Here is a 22,879-nt window from a genome sequence, read left to right on the forward strand (position 1 = left end):
TGTAGTGTTTTGGACATGAAGAGTTCAGCTGAGTCTGCTGATGCTGCTGTAAATATGATCTATATATGTCTATATATCTATATCTATATATATATGTCAGTTAAGATCTGCTGGAGCTGAAATGATGGAACTCCAAACAGAAGAGCGGTTCCAGTGGAGAGAAACTCTAAGAACCCAGAATCAAAACAAGAAAATCAACTGAACTCTTCACATCATCAAAGAAGACAGACTCCACTTTTACCTGGAGTCCAACTCAGTGGTTTTCAATGTGGGGGCCGGGGACCCCCAAGGGTCCTCCAGGGTCTTCCAGGGGGCCCTGAGCAAAATGAGGAGTCGCAGTAAAGCATTTATACACAAGAAATCTGATCCAGCATCACTGATCTGACCTTTTAAATATAACATCTATCATTATAAATACAGCTTTGTTGTTATTTTAAAAAACATGTTCTAAATTTTGCATCAGTTTGTGTGAATTTACACATCACCTTTTCCCAATTTATTAGAAGAAATCAAATAAAATTGCTGGGAAAAATATAGCAAGAGTTTAACTTGAGTAAAGAATTGGGGGGGAAGGAAACTATATCTCTAATAATAAAAATGATATATTTAAACATCAGATCAGTTATAATGGACCCACAACACATTTTTCTGTTTAAATGTTTAAATTTACAAAAAATCTCTTGATATAATTCAACCTTTATTGAAGCAGGTGAAGACACACTGAGATGAAAAATCTTTTTCCAGTGTGAGCTGGGTCTCTACAGGGCAAAATCTCTTCAAATGGGGGTCAACGGCTTATTGAAAGTCAACTTGGGGGTCCAGAACATGGAAGAGGTTGAACCCCCTGGTCTAAATATAGAGAAAATTCACTTTGAGCTTTGAGGTGAAGAAAAATCATTTTGTTCATTTGAATGTTGTTAGTATGAATTAATTTTGATGCATTTCCCCCTTTTGGTTGTGATATATTGTTTATAGATATTTTTGTTCTTTCTGGATTTTTTTTTTCCATTTAATATTATTTTTACAACTTTGACATTTCTTTTTTCTCTTTCTTTTTCGTTCTTTCTCTCTACATTTTTTTTTCTATAATTTTGTTGTTGTTGCATTTGTTGTTGTTATTATTGATGTCATCTATTTCTAACGGTGCTGTTCCACTGTTACAGAGACCTTCACTGGTAAAATCCTCAGTGGTCCAGTGGTTTTAATGTATGGAAACAGCCTGACAGTGAACTTGTGTGTGAAGGTGTGTATGTTTGTGTTAGTATCAAGATCAGTGAATGTCAGCTGTCCTCTGTTCCAGTCCAGATGAACTCTGATCCTCTGGAGTTTCTTCTGAACTGGGAGATCAGTGGTTGGACCTGATGGGGAGCCTGCTGAGTATTTACCTCCATCAAACCAAATTTCCGATGTCCTCTGGACAGACCCTTCTGTCACACCCAGGACCCAGCCTGCACTGTCTCCAACCTCAACATCCCAGCTGTGAGTCCCTGAGTTGAAGCCCTCAGATCCCAGGACAGTGGGGTAGTAGTGGTCCATCCTCTCTGGATTGTCAGGAAGTCCCTGCCACTGTCCCCGTCTCACACTGGTCAGATCTTCAGACAGGGAAAGTGCTGGATGTGCAGTGTTGGGGTCCAGAACTACAGGAGTGTAGGAGACCACCTTTTTCATCTTGGCCCAGACGGTGAAGCTCAGGTTGCCCAGGTGTTTGGCCTCGTCTATCAGAGCTCCTGAGAGCAGCTGTGGATCCTCCAGCAGGGGGCGCTGGACTCTCTCCACTGTAGCCTTGTAGTTGTGCAGGAATGAGACGTCTTCAGCTCTCAGCTCCTTTTCTATGGCTCTGATTGTGTCTGAAAGGGCTGCTATCTCTCTGCTCAGAGCCTCCGTCTTCTCCTTCATCGTCCGACTCTTCTGCTCCTCTTCCTTCCTCAGAGCGGCGATCCTGGCCTCCTCTTCCTCTTGGAGAAACTGGTGAAGCTTCTTAAACTCCTCCTTAATCTGCCTCTCTGTGCGTCGGGCCTGGACCTTAATGTGCTCTGCTGTTTGATCACAGTTTCCTTTGACTTCATTAAAGACCTTCAGTTTCTTCTGTAAGGGCTTCAGTGATTTCTGAAGTTCTTCTCTGTGAGTTTTTGCAGCTTCGTCAATGGGTCTGAACTTGTGGTCGGTGTGTTTGTCTGAATGCAGACAGACGAGACACACTGGCTGCTGATGGTCCAGACAGAAGAGCTTGAGTTTCTCAGAGTGCAGACTGCAGAGGAGCTCCGACCCTGCTGAATCTCTTTGATCTCTCTGCAGTAAGAAGGCCTCACACAGGTTCTTCAGCGCCAAGTTACGAGGTGGTTTCCTCCTAGAAGAGCTTCTCTTACAAACTGGACAGTCTCTTGTTGGTTTCTCTGTCCACCAGCTCTGCAGACAGGCTTTACAGAAGCTGTGGCTACATGACAGGACCACAGGATCTTTAAAGATGTCATGGCAGACAGGACAGCAGAGATCCTTCTCTGATGTGGAAGCCATTTTGTCTCTGAGTGAAGAGAAAAACTCACCAGGCAGACCGTTCAAACAGGAAGTGAGTCAGTCGGTCGTGGTAACACTCCCTGTTCTGGAAAGTTCCCAGAAAGACAAACTAAAAAAAAAAAAAGACACACTTTATTGAGCCTGAGGGGAAATTTGACTTGGGCAATAGCTCCTCACACAGCTGCAATCAACTTAAATAGAAAACGTAGCCAACAATACAGAACAGTGGTAAACACAAGACACACTAATAAACTACACACAACAAAATAAAAAGGTAATAAAATATTGTACATGCCTTGTGAAGGTTCCTTTCACTTTAGAGTCTCTTTGAGTCGTGGCTTTTCTAAAACTTTGATTCAGTGAGGAGTCAGCAGCAGGTTGGAGTTCCAGTATTCCCAATATTCCTCCTGTAGTTCCTCCCTCAGTGGAAGTCGCGGGTTAAGTCCAAAAATGAATCTTATCGTCTGTCTCTCCGTGTGTGTGTGTGTGTGTGTGTGTGTGTGTGTGTGTGTGTGTGTGTGTGAACAGCCTGTTTCCTGGTTTGTCGCAGGTGAGTCAGCTGAGGAGCGGAGCTTGTGTCAGCAGTTTACTGCAACAGATCAGAGCAAAGCCTTGTTCCACATTGCTGTTTCTGAACTTGCGAACTTGTGTGTGATTTGGTTTTGAAGAGTTTGAATCCAAATAGAAATATCAAAGATATAGATCATCAGAGAGATGTTGATATACTGAATGATGAACACAAGGTAGTGCTGTTATTTCTGGCATATGTTTTGAAAATTGAAATTGATATTTTTTTAAATGTGGCAGTTGTGGTATTCCTTGTGTCTAACAAACATATAACACAGACACAAAAAAACCCCCATAAATTTTGTTTTGACAAACACAGTCATTTTTCCAGACTTTTTAGTGAAATAACAGATTCATATTTTATTGTTCATTACTATGATTTATGTGGAATAAGGTGTCCTTATGTGTTAAAAGACTACAATGAAATACTATTCTTATTGACTCCAAATTTTACTGATGACAATTCAGTTCAGTCGATATGAATTAACCTGTTCTGACAGTGCAGCCTATTACAAGAATGGCAAAGTGTAGGCTGGCCTGCTAAAGTGGTGTAGTCTCAAGCCATTAAACCTTCCAGTTCACACACAAACAGTCTGAGGCCTAATTTATTTCTTAGTGCAAAACAAATTCACCAACCAGCGGCATGGTGACAGATGCATCAGCGCTGTGGACAGCGCTACACATCAATCCAAACTATGGCAGCGTTTCTTCGGCTCTCTCACATCGACTCTGAGGCCTGCTCGAGATTTGCAAACATTCACTGAAAAGATCTGACCTTCTTAAACCGCCTAGAAGCTTTAACACACTTCAGGAAGACAAATCACACAAAAACCATACAACTAATGACTGTGACCTACTTACTGCACTTTCCAATGTGTGTGGACAGTTTATCAGACAGTGAGAATCAAGCTGAAATATGTCATTAATTAGAGCCCCTCACTTTAATATGTATTTGCATACTGTCCTGTGCCATCAAAAAGTCAAACAAATGATGATGTTGTGATGCTGCATGCATCAAGGTTTCTGTTAGAGAGAAAATCCAGAGTGAAGAAAACACTACATATACAGGGTGAGCCACAGCTGGCTGCTGCTGATGCTAACTCATATCTCCTCTCAGCAGAATGGATGACAATTGTCACGTCAAACTTGTGCTGAGTTCCTGCGTAAGTTTGCATCACTAAGCAATGCAATTCATGAGTAGATACTGTATTATTTAATTTATTAAAAAATCCACCCAACTCATGGTAAAGCAGCCCAAACTCTGCAGACCAAAGCAAAGAGCGCCTTTTCCATCATCTTCTAATCTTCTGTAGCGTTTAACGGCAGCTGGTTTCCTTGTTGTTGCATTAGTGACCTGTGAGCAGCAGCTGACATGCATATAAGTCACTGACTGTATCTGTTAAAGAGCTGCCCACTTCTTCTTCTTCTACTTCTTCTTCTTCTTCTTCTGTTTGTTGCAAACAGAGCGGAAAGGAAAAGCACATGGCGGCATGTGCAGCAGGAAGGAGCCAGCGGGGCTGCAGACGATGGAGAAGCTTCAAGAGGTGGACACAGACTGGATCAGTGCAGAGGTTCAGCTCAAAGTGTTTCGTCTGAATTTGTTCACATGTCCAGTGTTTTCATGCTGTTTGTCTCTTCACACAGCTGATAGTTTCTGTGCTGTGGGCTGCTCTCATGTCCACAACAGCTGCTGATCTGTGTGTGTTGGAGTCCTCTATGTGTTGCTTCCCATCTTCTCTGGGTTGAAGTTTGATGTCCAGGAGTCAAAGTGATTTGGTTTCTTCTTCATGTGTGAATTTCATGTTGTCTGTGTCCTATAGCCACTTTAGATTGTCTGGGAGAGTCTGTGTGTCCTGTTTGGATTTTTTCCACAATGTCATCCACACACCTTCTCCAAAGAGTTATCATACACTGATCCCGGCCTTGTGCTTTATCATTATATCATCTACAAGTGATGTGATATCTAATATCTCTTTGTGATCTAGCACCACTTGCTGGACATTTGTGGCACTGTGTTTTGGATCCACCCAAAGAAAGGACTACAAGGAAGTTTGGACTCCAGAGATGACTGTGGCTCAGACACACTGGAGGGGAAAATGGATCAAGTTCAGTCTTCGGAAGCTGATGATGACGTTTCCAAAACTGATCCACAGGAACGACATGGTCAGATCATTAAGTCACTGTGCTTTGGTGGCCTGAGCACAACTGTCATGTGGGAAATGAAATCAAAACACATTATTATTATGATTATGATTATTATTATCATCACCATGATTATTATTGTTGTTATAATTGTTGTTGTTGTGTCTGATTCAGATGGGATGGTAGAAAAAAATGCAGTACTGGACTTCCCAATGTGTGGTTTTATTTTTTTTTTTTTGTCTTCATGCAAAGCTGCATCTTGAACTAGGGAAAACATGCATCTCTGGAATTCCTGGAATCACCACCAGAATGTCAAATAAAGCTCTGCGGGTTTGAACAAAGCAGCTGCATTTTGAGCTGTGAATGAAAGCGACAGTCACACCCGGTAACGGCAGCTCTTCCCTAATAGATCTGTGCGCTTGTTATTTGCTGGGTTTCATTTAGTGGCCTGGTAAAACAGCCACAAGGATCTGTTATCTTACTATGGCTAGAGTAACCTTTACATAAACCTTTACAGCTGTATGCACACCACAGCCTCGTATTTTACTGTCACCAAGAATCACGAAAAGTCCATAAATAGACTTTAATCCAGGTTAACAAAATTTATTGTAAAAACAAGCAGGGCCAAGCAGCAAAACAAAACCGTGAAAATTCATCCAACTTTTAGAAGGATCCAAATCATCAGTAAACTCAATCAGAAAACGCCTCAGTCCCAAACTCCGCAGGAACTCACGACTCAGTACAAAGTCCAAGTCCGTACAGTAATTCCGTCCAATTCAGGTAACGTGAACAGGAGAGAAATCCAAATTTAGTCCAAATTTATCCTCAGCTGGTTGGCAAAAATGGGTTTTCCTTTGTTCTCTGGTTGATAATTTCCAGATGAAGATTCTTTGTAAATCTCTCCGATGGTAAGGTAGTCCACAACTCCTACTCCAAAGGTCCAACCTCAAACAGAGAAACATGCCTTTTTAGACCTTTCTCTCTTTCTCACACACAAACACTGAACGTAACACACACACACACATTACACACACACACACACACACACACACACACACACACACACACACACACACACACACACACACACACACACACAGTTTGAGAGCACACACACACATTTCCTTGCTGGCCGGGTGCCAGCAAGGAAAGCTGTTAATCACAGCTTAATCATCACTTTGATTACACTTACATATCATTTCTGTCCTTATTCCTATTCATCATCATGCATATTAATTATGATCCATCTTTAAACATTGTTAGGAATCGACATCTTTACTTTTCATAGCATAGCAGTAATCACTGTATCTGTTGTACATATCGCTATTTATTTATTTATTTATTTATTTATTTTATTTGTTTGTTTATTTAAAAGGGACAGTGTACATTCATTAACATTTCAATATTGAATTAAAATGTAAATGCACCGGAATTAGCTAGATTAGCTAGTTTTCATCTGCAGTCCCTTGGCAGGTCAAGGCAGAAGACAGAAAGGAAAAAAGAAATACAATCAACAGAACAAAAATGAAGCACTGTTAGAAGATGATGATGATGATGATGATGATGATAGATACTTTATTCATCCCGCAGGAAATTTGCAGTTTTTCAGCAGTATCCACAGATTACAGATTAAATAAATCAATAAAAAAAGATTTAAAAAAATAAATAAAGAATAAGATCTGAGTACAACAGAATAAGATCTAAAGATCTGAGTACAACAGAATAAGATCTAACAAATTACTAAAAACAGACAAGCATGCAAGGCTTACAGACAAGCAGACATACAAGGTGCTAGACATACAGAAAGCACAGTGCAGACAGTACACACCCTGTTTACTTCATATTTGATGCGGACACCACTGGCGGTAAATTCCCTCCTTTCACCAGTGTCACCATGATCCGGCCGAAAGTCCCTTCACTTCCCAGTGTTGCCATGACCAGGCTGTTTTTGGCTCCTTTTGGACACTGGCTTTTCCATTTCCCTCCAGTCCAGCATGTCCTGGAGTCCACAGCAGCTTCACTACACTCCCTGTTCTCTGATCTGGATGGACTGGAAAGTGGTGATGTTTCAGAGACTGAGTGTCCAGCTTAAAAAGCTCTCTAGGTTTAGGCTTCTCTCCTGCACAAAAATAGACTCTCCAGAGGAAGTTATCAGATGGAGAATATAACCTCTATGTAACTCAGCTTATTTCTCAAAGTTTCAATTTCCGTTTATTTTCTGTAATTTTGTTTTTTGTTTGTTTGTTTGTTTGTTTGTTTTTTGAGGAATGATTGTATGTGTGAGGACGTGCAGCTGTTCGTCTGTCATCCAGATCATCATCGCTGCTCGTGGGTTTCGTCATCTGGTCGGGACGCTGATGCTGTGGATGTGCCATCCCAAGGGGAGTGGTAGGAACCACAACAAGTGCACCTATAAGGAAGAGGACCCAATTTTTTTTTTTTTTGTTTGTTGTTTTCCTGTGATCTCACATTATGATTACTTAATTAGTGCCTCGGTCCGAAGGAACGAGGTCACTATTGTTATCCTGTGTCTTTTTTCAAATTATTTTTATTATTATAGCAGAAATTTCAGTTCGCTACTCCTCCCACAGTTTCGACGATACCTATGACATTATAATTATGAAAACGTGCGTCTCATTCGGGAATAGTGTGCTATGACTTCTGTATATTATTGGAGTTACCATGGCGACAAAAACCCAAAAGAACCGGGTCACATGACCCATCTGCAATGAATGGCCAAAACTTCCCAAGGCTCCATAGCACAGAGCTTTTGACCTGCGTCCACGCACCAAATTCGAAAAACGTGCGTTTAGTGGAGAAGAAGCAGTGTGTCGATTTTCAAACCGATCTGACTTTCCGTTTTTCTGCAATTCCAGTTTGAATTCGGAATTCCAGACGCAATACACACTAATGGAGTCAGCTAGAGTGGCATTTCTGAGGGCTAGAGTGGAGCAGCCCTGAAAAATCGCCTAAACCTTTTGTCTTAAACTTGCTCTGCTGGCCACAATTTTCACTCCACATGCATAAATTTGGGATCAAATTGTAGCAAAAATAGTTGTGCCTTGAAAAATGTAAATACAAAAGCAAAGTAGCTTCAACTTTTTACACTGTGACACTTAACGAGGCAGGAGTGCCAGCTCTCTTCCCCATTGACTCCCATAATATCTAGAACCCAAAGTCTGGGCAGAGAAGCAGAAACACACACTTTTTCAACTCGCCGTTTCTCGGGCATTTTGGGGAGTTGGCGAATAATTTTGACAGTTGGAAAGCCCAAAGCATAGGCAGAGTTTGAAATTTGTGCTGGGGGGGCAAACATTTTTTTTATTATTTTATTTATTACAATACCAAACATAATGTAATTCAGATTTATTTCTGAAAATAATCTTATTTTATTGCATTGCTTAAATGTGTATAGGGTTAGGGTTAGGGTTAGGGTTATAGGAAAAAAAAAATATTGCACCTATTTTTGACTCAATGTAGTGACACATTTCAGACGCTAGGGGGGGCAATGCCCCCCCTGCCCCCCCGCAAACTCCGCCTATGGCCCAAAGCCTTACCATTTTCATGATACCTTTGATTTTCTGCTCGGACTTGCTGTCAGTGAGAAAAACGTATTTGTTTGACCACTACTTTTAGGCGATTTTCTGCCAAGTGCCACTGTCACGCATGCTGTGTGCTCACACACTTTATAGAGCCTCATTTCTGGCTCAGTCCACACAAGTGTCAGTGGCACAGTGGATAAAGTCTCTGCCTGCCGTGCAGGAGACCAGGGTTCAATTCCCCACCTGGGCAAGAGCCAGAACTTTACACAAACAGCATAGGGCTGCTGTTTTAGCGCATGTCCAGGCGGTCGCAAGGGTGGCAAGTACGCTCAAATCCGAGGCACTCTTAAAATTTCCGCGTGGGAATTTTCTAGTTGTATTGTTGTATTGTTGTATTCTTTATTTTTCAAATGCCGCAGATCCTGTGTCGCTGAAAGGTACAGGTGAATCTATTGATTGGCGTGATGTGACTGTTGAGTAAACCCTGTTGAGATGCAGCAGGTGAATGTGAACCGCTATGTCATACATGATACAGGCCATGTTGGCGTGATCACTGTTTTTATTAAGCATTATTACATGAGACGGTTAAGCACACCCTTGAGTGTAATACTGCGATTATACAACTATTACCAAGAAAATAAAATGTATAATCAAAACATTAAGGCTGAACAGAGTTTTATAATTTCAACCCCAACTTTCGGGGGCTTTTGCTAATCACCTTTTCAGGCTATTATCAATTTACCCCTGAAATAAAGACGACAATTTTCACAGATGTGTTGATTTATTAAATGTTCATTTCAATGTACAGATACAAACAAATTGACAAATTAATTAAATCAATGGCCTAGGAAACTCATAAAGACTAAACAAATTAATAACGATTAATAGGCTAATTAATAACTGATAACATTAACTCATTAATAGCAAGAACAAAGTTATAACCGCACATCTCCGTGGAAAATCTTAAAGGTACTGTCCGTGGTGCTGAATCCGCCTCAGCGGGTACTGTCTCTGGTGCTGAATCTGCCTTAGCGTGTACCGTCCATGGTGCTGAAGCTGCCTCATCGGGTGCTGTCCATGGTGCTGACTCCGCCTCAGCAGGTACTATCCGTGCTCCATAAAATTCACGGAGGATCTTGTTTAGCTCTTCTTTACTTACAGTTGAGAAATCAGCTGTTTGTCTAGTGTTTTTCAGGTAGACGTTCAGGTAGACATTTGACAGCCCAAGACATTGATCGGGCCATACTGGCTTAATTTCCTGACCTCTCCAGCTGGTCAAGCTCCTCACTCATCACTGATTGACCAATCAGATTGCTCGGTCGGACCTACATGTTGTATAATAGATATTTCATATGCATGCCCTATGCAATTTGAGTTAATTGACTCTTGGCTTTGCCATGGACCCCACAGCACGTTACTGTCTGTCTGACTGTCTGTCTGTCTGTCTGTTTGTCTATCTATCTATCTATCCATACAGACAGACAGACAGAGAGACACACAGACATGACTGATTCAACTTGTCTAATAAGCACCTTAACGTTCAGTAGTCTTGTGTGTTTTATGTGTGGGCTGGAGGTCTTACTGCTCCATTCATAGAGGCTGCTGCTGCCAGTCTCTTTAGCGAACCTCATGAATTATTGACCCAGAGCCTTGAACAAACCTGTGCTGAACTGAACTGTGACACTGTGAGTTGCTATACTTAGAGAATCCCAGATCTGGACATTGCAGGGTTAGGCACTGTTGAGATTGAGTCCAGGAGCAGCAACATAGGTGTTAATACCTGGTTATGAGAGCCAGCATGAAGAGACAGAGCAGAGTCAGCTCCAAGTGCTGAACAGGACGGGCTTTTCAAGGAGGCACCACCAACAAAACTGGTCAAGATCAATAAATCCAGAGCTCAACACCGATGCCCTGTGAATATGCTGTTTTTACAAATGTACTCTATATACATCCCCCACCAGCTTATCCTGTACCAGCTCACTGCTGACAGTCACTGTGGCAGGCAGGGGCTTTTCTCCTAAGAGCTCCTCAGAGCTGCTCCAGTGAGCCCAGGACAGACTTGGTCACAAGCTAAAAATCACCATGTTGACATTTCAGAGTTTGTCCCATTTTCCCTCCAGCTCTGTAGGTGCAGTTTGACTGCCCATAAAGAAGAGGGCCTCAGTGTGAAATGCAGAGGATGGTGGTGTGCACAGCACTCAGGGACAATCCTCTCTTCATGGATTTACCTTGTGTGAGTCCAAAAGGAAGGACTGAGCTGTCAGACATTCGCCAGCCTGAAGATCAGACGGGCGGATCTCATTCCCTCATCAACCCTCATTCCAAGTTCATTATGAAGTCAAATAAACTCAGCACCAGCTTGTCAAATCTTCTTTCACTGTTTTTTTCTTTCTTTCTCGAGAAAAGGTCTTAAAACCACAGCGACTGAACAAGATTTTTCTGAACTTAAGAATTGTCATCATTCGCTTTTCTGCCTTAAAATGAGACAAAGACACAAAATGAAGTCAAGCACACAGAGTTGACAGTGTCAGCATTTATACATTCAGCTTCATTGCTTTCTGAGAGATTATGACGACTGAAGGAGAACAGGCAGCGATTCATCTCCGGATAAATTGCAGATCATTTTGTTCTAGTTGCTCTCCTTCTCGTCTCAGACAACTTCACCTCCTGCCTGTGTGTGTGTGTCTGCCCTTGTGTGTGTGTGAAATTATCTGCACTGGCAGGTGATTTCACTGATTTCAAGCCTGTATCTTGTCAAATGGAGTATTTATTTCTGATATTTAGAGAGTTCATGTTTGCAGTAATTGTGGACAGTTGATACTGGGTCGTCTGGAAACAAGTTCTCACACCTAAGAAGAGACTTACAAGACACTGTGTGACCTCAAACAGTGTCTTGTAAATATCAAAATTGTGCATCTACAAGTGTGCAGTCTCAAAGTGGGATTGGCTGATAATGTGGCTGACATTTTAGCAGCAGAGGATGCTGTCTGCTCCCATTTTAACACAACACAAGGGCATCTGTTCACAAAGGAAGACAGAGACAGAGACATCAGGTTACACAGTCAGTAATAAAGCATTAGTTTATTCATATGGCATACATAAAAAAGACAGAGTTACAAAATGCTTCTCAGTAAAACAACCACATCAAAAACCTCCAATAAAAACAAGATGAGGTGAAACAGCTGATGGTGTTTAAAACAGTCCCATGTGCTTCTGCACGCTGCACTTCTTATGAAAGGCTTTGCTGCAAACTGAGCAGTGGGAAGGTTTCTCTCCTGTGTGGGCTGTCATGTGTCTGTTCACGTCTGCTTTCAAAGCAAAACTTTTGGCCAAGCTGCTGTAAATATGAGAGTCAGTTAAGATCTGCTGGAGCTGAAATGATGAAGCTCCAAACAGAAGAGCAGTTCCAGTGGAGAGAAACTCAAAGAACCCAGAATCAAAACAACAGAATCAACTCAACTCTTCACATCATCAAAGAAGACAGACTCAACTTTTACCTGGAGTCCAACTCAGTGGTTTTCAACATGGGGGCCGGCGACCCCCAGGGGTCCTCCAGGGTCTTCCAGGGGGCCCTCAGCAAAATGAGGAGTCGCAGTAAAGCATTTCTACACAAGAAATCTGATCCAGCATCACAGATCTGACCTTTCAAATACATAACTTCTATCATTATAAATACAGCTTTCTTGTCATTTTAAAAAACATGTTTCCACATCACCTTTTCCCCAATTATTAGAAAGAAAATCAAATTAAATTGCTAGGAAAAATATAGCAAAAGTTTAACTTGAGGAAAGAATTAGGGGGAAAAAGAAAACTATATTTCTCATAATTAAAATGATATATTCAAATGCCAGATCAGTAACAATGAATCAACCTCATATTTTTCTATTAAAATGTTTACATGTACAAAAAAGCTTTGAGCTAAAGCAAAATGATTTTATTCATTTGAATGTTGTTAGTATGAATTAAAATTGATGCATTTTGCCGCTTTTGGCTGTGATATATTGTTTATGGATTCTTTTTTTCTTTCTGATGTGTTTTTGCATATAATCTAATTTTTACTGCTTTGACATTTCTTTTTCTTTCTTTCTTTCTTTCTTTCTACATGTTTGGTGTTATAATTTTGTTGTTGTTGTTGTTGTTATTGATGTCATCTATTTCTAACAGTGCTGTTCCACTGTTACAGAGACCTTCACTGGTAAAATATTCAGTGTTTCTAAGGTGCCAATGTATGGAAACAGCCTGTCAGTGAAAGTGTGTGTGAAGATGTGTAGGTGTGTGTTAGTATCAGGATCAGAGAATGTCAGCTGTCCTGACATAACTTCTATCATTATAAATACAACTTTCTTGTTATTTTAAAAAACATGTTGTTGCCAATTTGGCATTAATTTTTGTGAATTTACACATTACCATTTTCCCATTTATTTTAAAGAAATCAAGTGAAATTGCTGGGAAAATATGGCAAAAGTTTAACTTGTAATAATACATTTAAACACGAGATAAGTGATGGACCCACGTCACACCCACGTTTTTCTATTTAAATGCTTAAATGTACAAAAAAAATCTCTTAATATTATCGAACCTTTATTGAACCAGGTGAAGACACAGTGAGATTAAAAATCTCTTTTTCCAGTGTGAGCTGGGTCTCTACAGGGCAAAATCTCTTCAAATGGGGGTCAGCGGCTTATTGAAAGTCAACTTGGGGTCCAGGTCATGAAAAAGGTTGAACCCCCTGGTCTAAATATAGAGAAAATTCACTTTGAGCTTTGAGCTGAAGCAAAATCATTTTATTCATTTAGATGTTGTTAATATAAATTAATATTGATGCAACCCCCCCCCCCCCCCCCCCCCCCAATGGATTTTTTTTTTCTTTCTTGTGTGTTTTTGCCTTTAAACTTATTTTTTCTCTTTGTTTATCATTCTTTCTCTCTATATTTTTGTTTCTATAATTTTGTTGTTGTTGATGATGTCATCGATTTCTAATGGTGCTGTTCGACTTTTACAGAGACCTTCACTGGTAAACTCTTCAGTGGTAATGTTTCTGTGGTTTTAATGTAAGGAAACAGCCTGTCAGTGAAAGTGTGTGTGAAGGTGTGTATGTGTGTGTTAGTATCAAGATCAGAGAATGTCAGCTGTCCTCTGTTCCAGTCCAGATGAACTCTGATCCTCTGGAGCTTCTTCTGAACTGGAAGATCAGTGACTGGATCTGATGGGGAGCCTGCTTTGTATTCACCATCATAGAACTCTATTTCCCACAATCCAGATAGTTTGCATCGCTTCCTCTGGACAGTCTCTTCTATTACACCCACACTCCACTCGTCACTGTTTCCAACCTCAACATCCCAACTGTGAGTCCCTGAGTTGAAGCCCTCAGATCCCAGTACAAAGGGGTAACAGAAGTCAAATCTCTCTGGATTATCTGGAAGTTTCTGTCTCTCTCCTAGTCCCACACTGGTCAGATCTTCAGACAGGAAGAGTGCTGGATGGGCAGTGTTGGTGTCCAGAACCACAGGAGTGTAGGAGACCACCTCCTTCATCTTGTCCCAGACAGTGAAGCTCAGGTTGCCCAGGTGTTTGGCCTCGTCTATCAGAGCTCCTGAGAGCAGCTGTGGATCCTCCAGCAGGGGGCGCTGGACTCTCTCCACTGTAGCCTTGTAGTTGTGGAGGAATGAGACGTCTTCAGCTCTCAGCTCCTTCTCTGTGGCTCTGATTGTGTCTGAAAGGGCTGCTATCTCTCTGTTAAGACCCTTCGTCTTCTTCTTCATCGTCCGACTCTTCTGCTCCTCTTCCTCCCTCAGAGCGCCGATCCTGGCCTCCTCTTCCTCTTGGAGAAACTGGTGAAACTTCTTAAACTCCTCCTTAATCTGCCTCTCTGTGCGTTGGGCCTGGACCTTAATGTGCTCTGCTGTTTGATCACAGTTTCCTTTGACTTTATTAAAGACCTTCAGTTTCTCCTGGAAGGGCTTCAGTGATTTCTGAAGTTCTTCTCTGTGATCCTGAGCAGCTTCGTCGATGGGTCTGAACTTGTGGTCGGTGTGTTTGTCTGAATGCAGACAGACGAGACACACTGGCTGCTGATGGTCCAGACAGAACAGCTTGAGTTTCTCAGAGTGCAGACTGCAGAGGAGCTCCGACCCTGCTGAAGCTCTCTGATCTCTCTGCAGTAAGAAGGCCTCACACAGGTTCTTCAGTGCCAAATTACGGGGTGGATCACTCTTTGAAGATCTTCTCTGACAAACTGGACAGTCTTTTGTTGGTTTCTCTGTCCACCACCTCTGCAGACAGGCTTTGCAGAAGCTGTGGCTACATGACAGGACCACAGGATCTTTAAAGATGTCATGGCAGACAGGACAGCAGAGATCCTCCTCTGACCTGGAAGCCATTTTGTCTCTGAGTGAAGAGAAAAACTCACCAGGCAGACGGTTCAAACAGGAAATCAGTCAGTCAGGTGTGGTAACGCTCCCTGTTCTGGAAAGTTCCCTGGAATTTCCTTTCACATTCGAATCTCTTTGAGTCGTGGCTTTTGTAAAACTTTGATTCACTGAGCAGTCAGATGCAGGTTGGAGTTACAGTATTCCCAGTATTCCCAGTATTCTCCCTGTAGTTCCTCCCTCAAGGGAAGTCATGGGTTAAGTCCAAAATGAATCTCATTGTCCGTCTATCTATGTGAGTGTGTCTCTTGTCACTGAGCAGTGGAAGAATGACAGCCTGTTTCCTGATTTGTCTCGGGTGAGTTAGCTGAGGGGTGGAGCTTGTGTTAGCAGTTTACTGCAACAGATTAGAGCAAAGTCTCGTTCCACATGGCTGTTTCTGAATTTGTGAACTTGTGTGTGATTTGGTTCTGAAGAGTCTGAATCCAAATAGAAATATCAACGATATTGTCAGATCATAAGAGAGATGTTGATATACTGAATAATGAACAAAAGGTAGTGCTGTTATTTCTGGCATATGTTATGAAAATGTTTTTTTTTTTTTTTTTTTTTTTTTTTTACCTGTGGTACTTGTGGTATTCCTAGAGTCTAAGCTACATATCACAACAAAACATGGTTCTAAATGGGTTCCTTAAAAGACTGGATCGGTCAGTGAGGAACAATTAAGTGGCCTACTAAAAAAACTTTTTATTTAGTGGATGATTATTCATTTGAAAAACACTTTAGACATTTTGTTGGTTTGTTTGTTTTGTGCTTAAAGTTCTCTGAAGAACATTTTCACTAAAAGAATGATCTAAACAATGGCAGATCCAGAGGGTGGCACTGGGTGGCAGCTGCCACCTTACAAAAAGGCCTTGCCACCCCAGCTGCCACCCAAATTTTGAACCATATGATTTTGAAATATTGTTGCTGGGTAAAAATTTACAAGACCAAAACCCTGATGTCCAAGTTTCAGTGAACACAACTCCTTTGAGTTCAAGTGAAAGCAGCATTAGATGTGACAGCTGTGTGCAGCAGCCAGCCGGGTGTGCAGCAAACTCATAACAGATAACAGGACAATATCAAGAGTGATGGGACTCTGTGCTGAGTTTGATGTTTTCAAAAGAACTTGTAGAGGATTTTCTGGCTGAAAAAAAGTTGATGATTGACTGTGGCGACAAAAAACAGTCAGCAAGAAGCTGCAGAAAACTTGGATAAACTCTTGTCAAAGTGTTTGGTATTTATCTGCTCTGCTGGGGCTGGTGGGAAGGAGGAGAGCAGTCTGCCACGCCCCCAACAACCAGGAAGGGTCAAAGCCTCATTTTACATTTTATTCCCTGAACTGATACAAAACCCAGCAGCAGCAGTTTAAAACAACTTCAGCACAGTCCAAATTGAAATTGTCATGAAAGGCTGTTCTTTCGCGGTTTCTGGGAGAGAGCGGCTGTCATTCTTGGTCAGAAAGACACCTTCCTGAGAGGAACCTCCAGAGACCTGGAGAGGACAGGACAGGACATGGCTTTTTTGTAATTGTTCCACTGTGGCATGTTGGGTGTGTCGAACGTATGCAAGTTGTGATGGTGTGCAGACTCTCACTTTATAAGAAACTGGAGGATGAAAATTGGCCATTTTGGTTTTAAATTTTTCTCTTTTTCCTACCAGGGAAGGATGCCCTCCGACAAAAGAGAGAAAGAGAGGGAGGCAGTTCAATTTGATGAGATGGGATGGTTGTAAATTGATTTTAATTACATTTCCTGGTAAATGATGATGTCATCATTGAAGAATATCCATTTTCCAGTCAGTAAAAATTCAAAAATGCTGATTCAAAAATAGTATGAAATACAGTATACAATCTACAATCAATAAAATAAGTGCTGCTGCCTCATACAAGACAAAAAGTAACTCAATCAACCCCCCCCCCCCCCCCCCCCCCCCCCCCCACACACACACACACACACACACACACACAAATCTGATTAAAACATTCAGAATCTGTACAGTTTATTATTTACAGACAGAAGACATGTGTACTAAGAGTTTAACGTTTTGACCACCAAACACCGAAGCCGTTGAGGAGGTCAATGTTTTTGATCGGCCAACTAAGGTGTGATCAACTTTTTAGGAAGACTTGGACACACGGATAGGAAGGAAAAGATCCTGGTTTTCCTGATCAGATTGTAAAACCACGCAGAGCAAAACACTGATGGAGGAGACACCACAGCCAATACAGAAAATCAGAAACCTAATTCAAGCTCAACTTTAAAAACTGTTGAAAACACACACACACACACACACACACACACACAGTTTGAGAGCGCAAACACATTTCCTTGCTGGCCGGGTGTGGCCGAGCAGCTGTTGGGGAACACTTCCTCTTTTTGGCTTCTCGCTGCACAGTAAAGCACAGACTTATTCTAACACACTGTAACTGTTAATCACAGCTTAATCATCACTTTGATTACACTTACAAATCATTTATGTCCTTATTCCCATTTATCATCATGTAGGCTATATTAATTATGATCCATCTTTAAACACTGTTAGAAATCAACATCTTTACTTTTCATAGCATAGCAGTAATCACTGTATCTGTATTGTTTCCAAGTGCAGTTTGACTGCCCATAAAGAAGAGGGCCTCAGTGTGAAATGCAGAGGTCGGTGGTGTGCAGAGGCCTCAGTGACAATCCTCTCATGGATTTACCTTGTGTGAGTCCAAAAGGAAGGACTGAGCTGTCAGACAGTCGCCAGCCTGAAGATCAGACGGGTAGATCTCATTCCCTCATCAACCCTCATTCCAAGTTCATTATGAAGTCAAATAAACTCAACACCAGCTTGTCAAATCTTCTTTCACTGTTTTTTTTTCTTTCTCAATTTGAGTGAAAAGGTCTTAAAACCAGAGCGACTGAACAAGATGATTTTTCTGAAGTTAAGAATTGTCATCATTCACTTTTCTGCCTTAAAATGAGACAAAGACACAAAATGAAGTCAAGCACACAGAGTTGACACTGTCAGCATTTATACATTCAGCTTCATTGCTTCCTGAGAGATGAGGTGATTTAACTGATTTCAAGCCTGTATCTTGTCAAATGGAGTATTTATTTCTGATATTTAGAGAGTTCATGTTTGCAGTAATTGTGGACAGTTGATACTGGGTCGTCTGGAAACAAGTTCTCACACCTAAGCAGAGACTTACAAGACACTGTGTGACCTCAAACAGTGGCTTGTAAATATCAAAATTGTGCATCTACAAGTGTGCAGTCTCAAAGTGGGATTGGCTGATAATGTGGCTGACATTTTAGCAGCAGAGGATGCTGTCTGCTCCCATTTTAACACAACACAAGGGCATCTGTTCACAGAGGAAGACAGACACAGAGACACCAGGTTACACAGTCAGTAATAAAGTGTTAGTTTATTCATATGGCATACATAAAAAAGACAGAGTTACAAAATGCTTCTCAGTAAAACAAACACATCAGAAACCTGCAATAAAAACAAGATGAGGTGAAACAGCTGATGGTGTTTAAAACAGTCCCATGTGCTTCTGCACGCTGCACTTCTTATGAAAGGCTTTGCTGCAAACTGAGCAGCAGGAAGGTTTCTCTCCTGTGTGGGCTGTCATGTGTCTGTTCACGTCTGCGCTCAAAGCAAAACTTTTGGCCAAGCTGCTGTAAATATGAGAGTCAGTTAAGATCTGCTGGAGCTGAAATGATGGAACTCCAAACAGAAGAGCAGTTCCAGTGGAGAGAAACTCTGAGAACCCAGAATCAAAACAACAGAATCAACTCAACTCTTCACATCACCAAAGAAGACATACTCCACTTTTACCTGGAGTCCAACTCAGTGGTTTTCAACATGGGGGCCGGCGACCCCCAGGGGTCCTCCAGGGTCTTCCAGGGGGCCCTCAGCAAAATGAGGAGTCGCAGTAAAGCATTTCTACACAAGAAATCTGATCCAGCATCACTGATCTGACCTTTTAAATACATAACTTCTATAATTTTAAATACAGCTTTCTTGTAATTTTTAAAAACATGTTGCCAATTTTGCATCAATTTGTGTGAATTTACACATACAAAATATCTCTTGATATAATTCAACCTTTATTGAAGCAGGTGAAGACACACTGAGATTAAGAATCTCTTTTTCCAGTGTGAGCTGGGTCTCTTCAGGTCAAAATCTCTTCAAATGGGGGTCAGTGGCTTATTGAAAGTCAACTTGGGGGTCCAGAACATGAAAAAGGTTGAACCCCCTGGTCTAAATATAGAGAAAATTCACTTTGAGCGTTGAACTAAAGCAAAATCATTTATTCATTTGAATGTTGTTAGTAAAAATTAATATTGATACATTGCCCCCCGTTATTTATGCACTGCAAAAACACACAATCTTACCAAGATTATTTGTCTTATTTTAAGTGTAATGAGATATTTTGACTAGGAATAAGACATTTTTGACTTGAAATAAGACAAATAATCTTGGTAAGATTTTGCATTTTTGCAGTGTGGATATTTTTTTCCTTTCTGTTGTGTTTTTACCTTACCTAATCTTATTTTTACTACTTTGACATTTCTTTTTTCTCTTTCTTTTTCGTTGTTTCTCTCTATATTTTTGTCTCTATAATTTTGTTGTTGTTGTTACTGATGTCATCTATTTCTAGCGGTGCTGTTTCACCGTAACAGAGACCTTCACTGATAAAATCTTCAGTGTTTCTATGGTGCAAATGTATGGAAACAGCCTGTCAGTGAAAGTGTGTGTGAAGGTGTGTATGTGTGTGTTAGTATCAGGATCAGAGAATGCCAGCTGTCCGCTGTTCCAGTCCAGATGAACTCTGATCCTCTGGAGCTTCTTCTGAACTGGGAGATCAGTGGCTGGACCTGGTGGGCAGCATGCTTTGTATTTACCTTTATAGAACCCTATTCCCCATAATCCAGATCGTATGCGTCCTTTCCTCTGGACAGACTCTTCTATCACACCCAGAGTCCAGTCTGTATTGTCTCCAACCTCAACATCCCAGCTGTGAGTCCCTGAGTTGAAGCCCTCAGATCCCAGGACAGTGTAGTAGTAGTCAGATCTCTCTGGATTGTCAGGAAGTTTCTGTCTCTCTCCTCGTCTCACACAGGTCAGATTTTCAGACAGGGAAAGTGCGAGATGTGCAGTGTTGGGGTCCAGAACCACAGGAGTGTAGGAGACCACCTCCTTCATCTTGGCCCAGACGGTGAGGCTCAGGTTGCCCAGGTGTTTGGCCTCATCTATCAGAGCTCCTGAGAGCAGCTGTGGATCCTCCAGCAGGGGGCGCTGGACTCTTTCCACTGTAGCCTTGTAGTTGAGCAGGAATGAGACGTCTTCAGCTCTCAGCTCCTTCTCTATGGCTCTGATTGTGTCTGAAAGGGCTGCTATCTCTCTGCTCAGAGCCTCCGTCTTCTCCTTCATCGTCTGACTCTTCTGCTCCTCTTCCTCCCTCAGAGCGCCGATCCTGGCCTCCTCTTCCTCTTGGAGAAACTGGTGAAGCTTCTTAAACTCCTTCTTAATCTGCCTCTCTGTGCGTCGGGCCTGGACCTTAATGTGCTCTGCTGTTTGATCACAGTTTCCTTTGACTTTATTAAAGACCTCCAGTTTCTCCTGGAAGGGCTTCAGTGATTTCTGAAGTTCTTCTCTGTGATCCTGAGCAACTTCGTCGATGGGTCTGAACTTGTGGTCGGTGTGTTTCTTTGAATCTCGACAGACGACACACACTGGCTGCTGATGGTCCAGACAGACAAGCTTGAGTTTCTCAGAGTGCAGACTGCAGAGGAGCTCTGACCCTGCTGAAGCTCTCTGATCTCTCTGCAGTAAGAAGGCCTCACACAGGTTCTTCAACACCAAGTTACGAGGTGGTTTCCTCCTAGAACATCTTCTCTTACAAACTGGACAGTCTCTTGTTGGTTTCTCTGTCCACCATCTCTGCAGACAGGCTTTACAGAAGCTGTGGCTACATGACAGGACCACAGGATCTTTAAAGATGTCATGGCAGACAGGACAGCAGAGATCCTCCTCTGATCTGGAAGCCATTTTGTCTCTGAGTGAAGAGAAAAACTCACCAGGCAGACAGTTCAAACAGGAAGTCAGTCAGTCGGTCGTGGTAACACTTTAGCGTCGTGGCTTTTTTAAAACTTTGATTCAGGAGTCAGCAGCAGGTTGGAGTTCCAGTATTCCCAGTATTCCTCCTGGAGTTCCTCCCTCAGTGGAAGTCACGGGTTAGTCCAAAATGAATCTTATCGTCTCTCTGTGTGTGTGTGTGTGTGTGTGTCTCTTGTCACTGACCAGTGGAAGAATGACATCCTGTTTCCCGTTTCTTTTTTTACATGTTAGTCAGCTGAGGGGCGGAGCTTGTGTCAGCAGTTTACTGCAACAGATCAGAGCAAAGCCTCGTTCCACATTGCTGTTTTTGAACATGTGAACTTGTGTGATTTGGTTTTGAAGAGTTTGAATCCAAATAGAAATATCAAAGAAATTGTGAGATCATCAGAGAGATGTTGATATACTGAATGATGAACACAAGGTAATGCTGTTATTTCTGGCATATGTTTTTAAAACTGAAATTGACATTTTTTCACCTGTGGTAGTTGTGGTTTTCCTGTGTCTCAGAAACATATCACACACACACATACACACACATACACACACACACACACACACACACACACACACACACACACACACACACACAAAACATGAATTTGGTTTTGACAATCAGTTATTTTTCCAGACTTTTTAATTCGATGATAGATTCATATTTTTTTGTTTACTGCTATGCTTTATGTGGAATAAGGTGTATGGGTTTATATGTTTAAAGACTACAACGAAATGCCATTCTTAGTTACTTCATATTGTACTGATGACAATTTGGTTCAGTCGATATGAATGAACCCGTCCTGACAGTGCAGCCTATTACAAGAATGGCAAAGTGTAGGCTGGCCTGCTAAAGTGATGTAGTCTCAAGCCATTAAACCTTCCAGTTCACACACAAACAGTCTGAGGCCTAATTTATTTCTTAGTGCAAAACAAATTCACCAACCAGCGGCATGGTGACAGATGCATCAGCGCCGTGGACAGCGCTACACATCAATCCAAAGTATGGCAGCGTTTTTCTGCTCTCCCACATCGACTCTGAGGCTTGCTCGAGATTTGCAAACATTGACTGAAAAGATCCCATCTTCTTAAACCACCTATAAGCTTTAACACAATTCAGGAAGACAAGTCACACAAAAACCATCCAACTAATGACTGTGACCTACTTACTGCACTTTCCAATCTGTGTGGACAGTTTATCAGACAGGGAGACTCAAGCTGAAATAATATCATCATTATATTATATATATATCATATAATCATTAATTAGTGCCGCTCACTTTAATATTTATTTGCACACAATCACAGCACAACAGTCTCTGAGGCCTGTTACCGTATACGTTAAATCCGATGATGCATGAGCTCTAAACTGGCCACAAGGGAAACTTTCACAGAGAACTGAAGCCAGGCTTTGTTTTGGTACCATGTGCTGCTAAAAGTGTGTTTCTTCCCTGAGAGGAGCTGAACTGGAAAACCATCCAGGAGGAGCTGTTTGGGTTTATCAACCCCGAGGTCGCCTGGAGTTACACTGCTGGATTCTCCAAGATGAAGGTTGGGAGAAAGGCTGCCGCTAACAGATACACACCTGCCCTCCGTTTCTGCTGG

At 41.7% G+C, this 22,879-nt stretch overlaps 2 protein-coding genes and 1 pseudogene across 2 annotated transcripts; all 3 read right to left on the bottom strand.

Annotated features, from left to right (window-relative positions):
* Positions 1 to 15,215, bottom strand: part of LOC115353980 (tripartite motif-containing protein 35-like) — a 993,629-nt pseudogene extending 978,414 nt beyond the window's left edge.
* LOC115354447 (tripartite motif-containing protein 35-like) lies at positions 238 to 21,271 on the bottom strand. Its single transcript, XM_030044841.1, has 4 exons — positions 21,244 to 21,271; positions 14,096 to 15,152; positions 1,397 to 1,464; positions 238 to 316 (listed from the first exon to the last, which is right to left on the bottom strand). The coding sequence occupies exons 2-4, from the start codon at positions 15,143 to 15,145 to the stop codon at positions 238 to 240; spliced, it is 1,197 nt and encodes a 398-aa protein (XP_029900701.1). The 5' UTR covers positions 15,146 to 15,152; positions 21,244 to 21,271.
* LOC115353999 (nuclear factor 7, ovary-like) lies at positions 19,781 to 21,220 on the bottom strand. Its single transcript, XM_030044145.1, has one exon. It carries the CDS (start codon positions 21,212 to 21,214, stop codon positions 19,820 to 19,822), a length of 1,395 nt encoding a protein of 464 aa, XP_029900005.1. The 5' UTR covers positions 21,215 to 21,220; the 3' UTR covers positions 19,781 to 19,819.
* Positions 21,272 to 22,879: the final 1,608 nt, after the last annotated feature.

Source organism: Myripristis murdjan, chromosome 22, assembly GCF_902150065.1.
Source record: "Myripristis murdjan chromosome 22, fMyrMur1.1, whole genome shotgun sequence".
Classification (NCBI taxonomy): domain Eukaryota; kingdom Metazoa; phylum Chordata; class Actinopteri; order Holocentriformes; family Holocentridae; genus Myripristis; species Myripristis murdjan.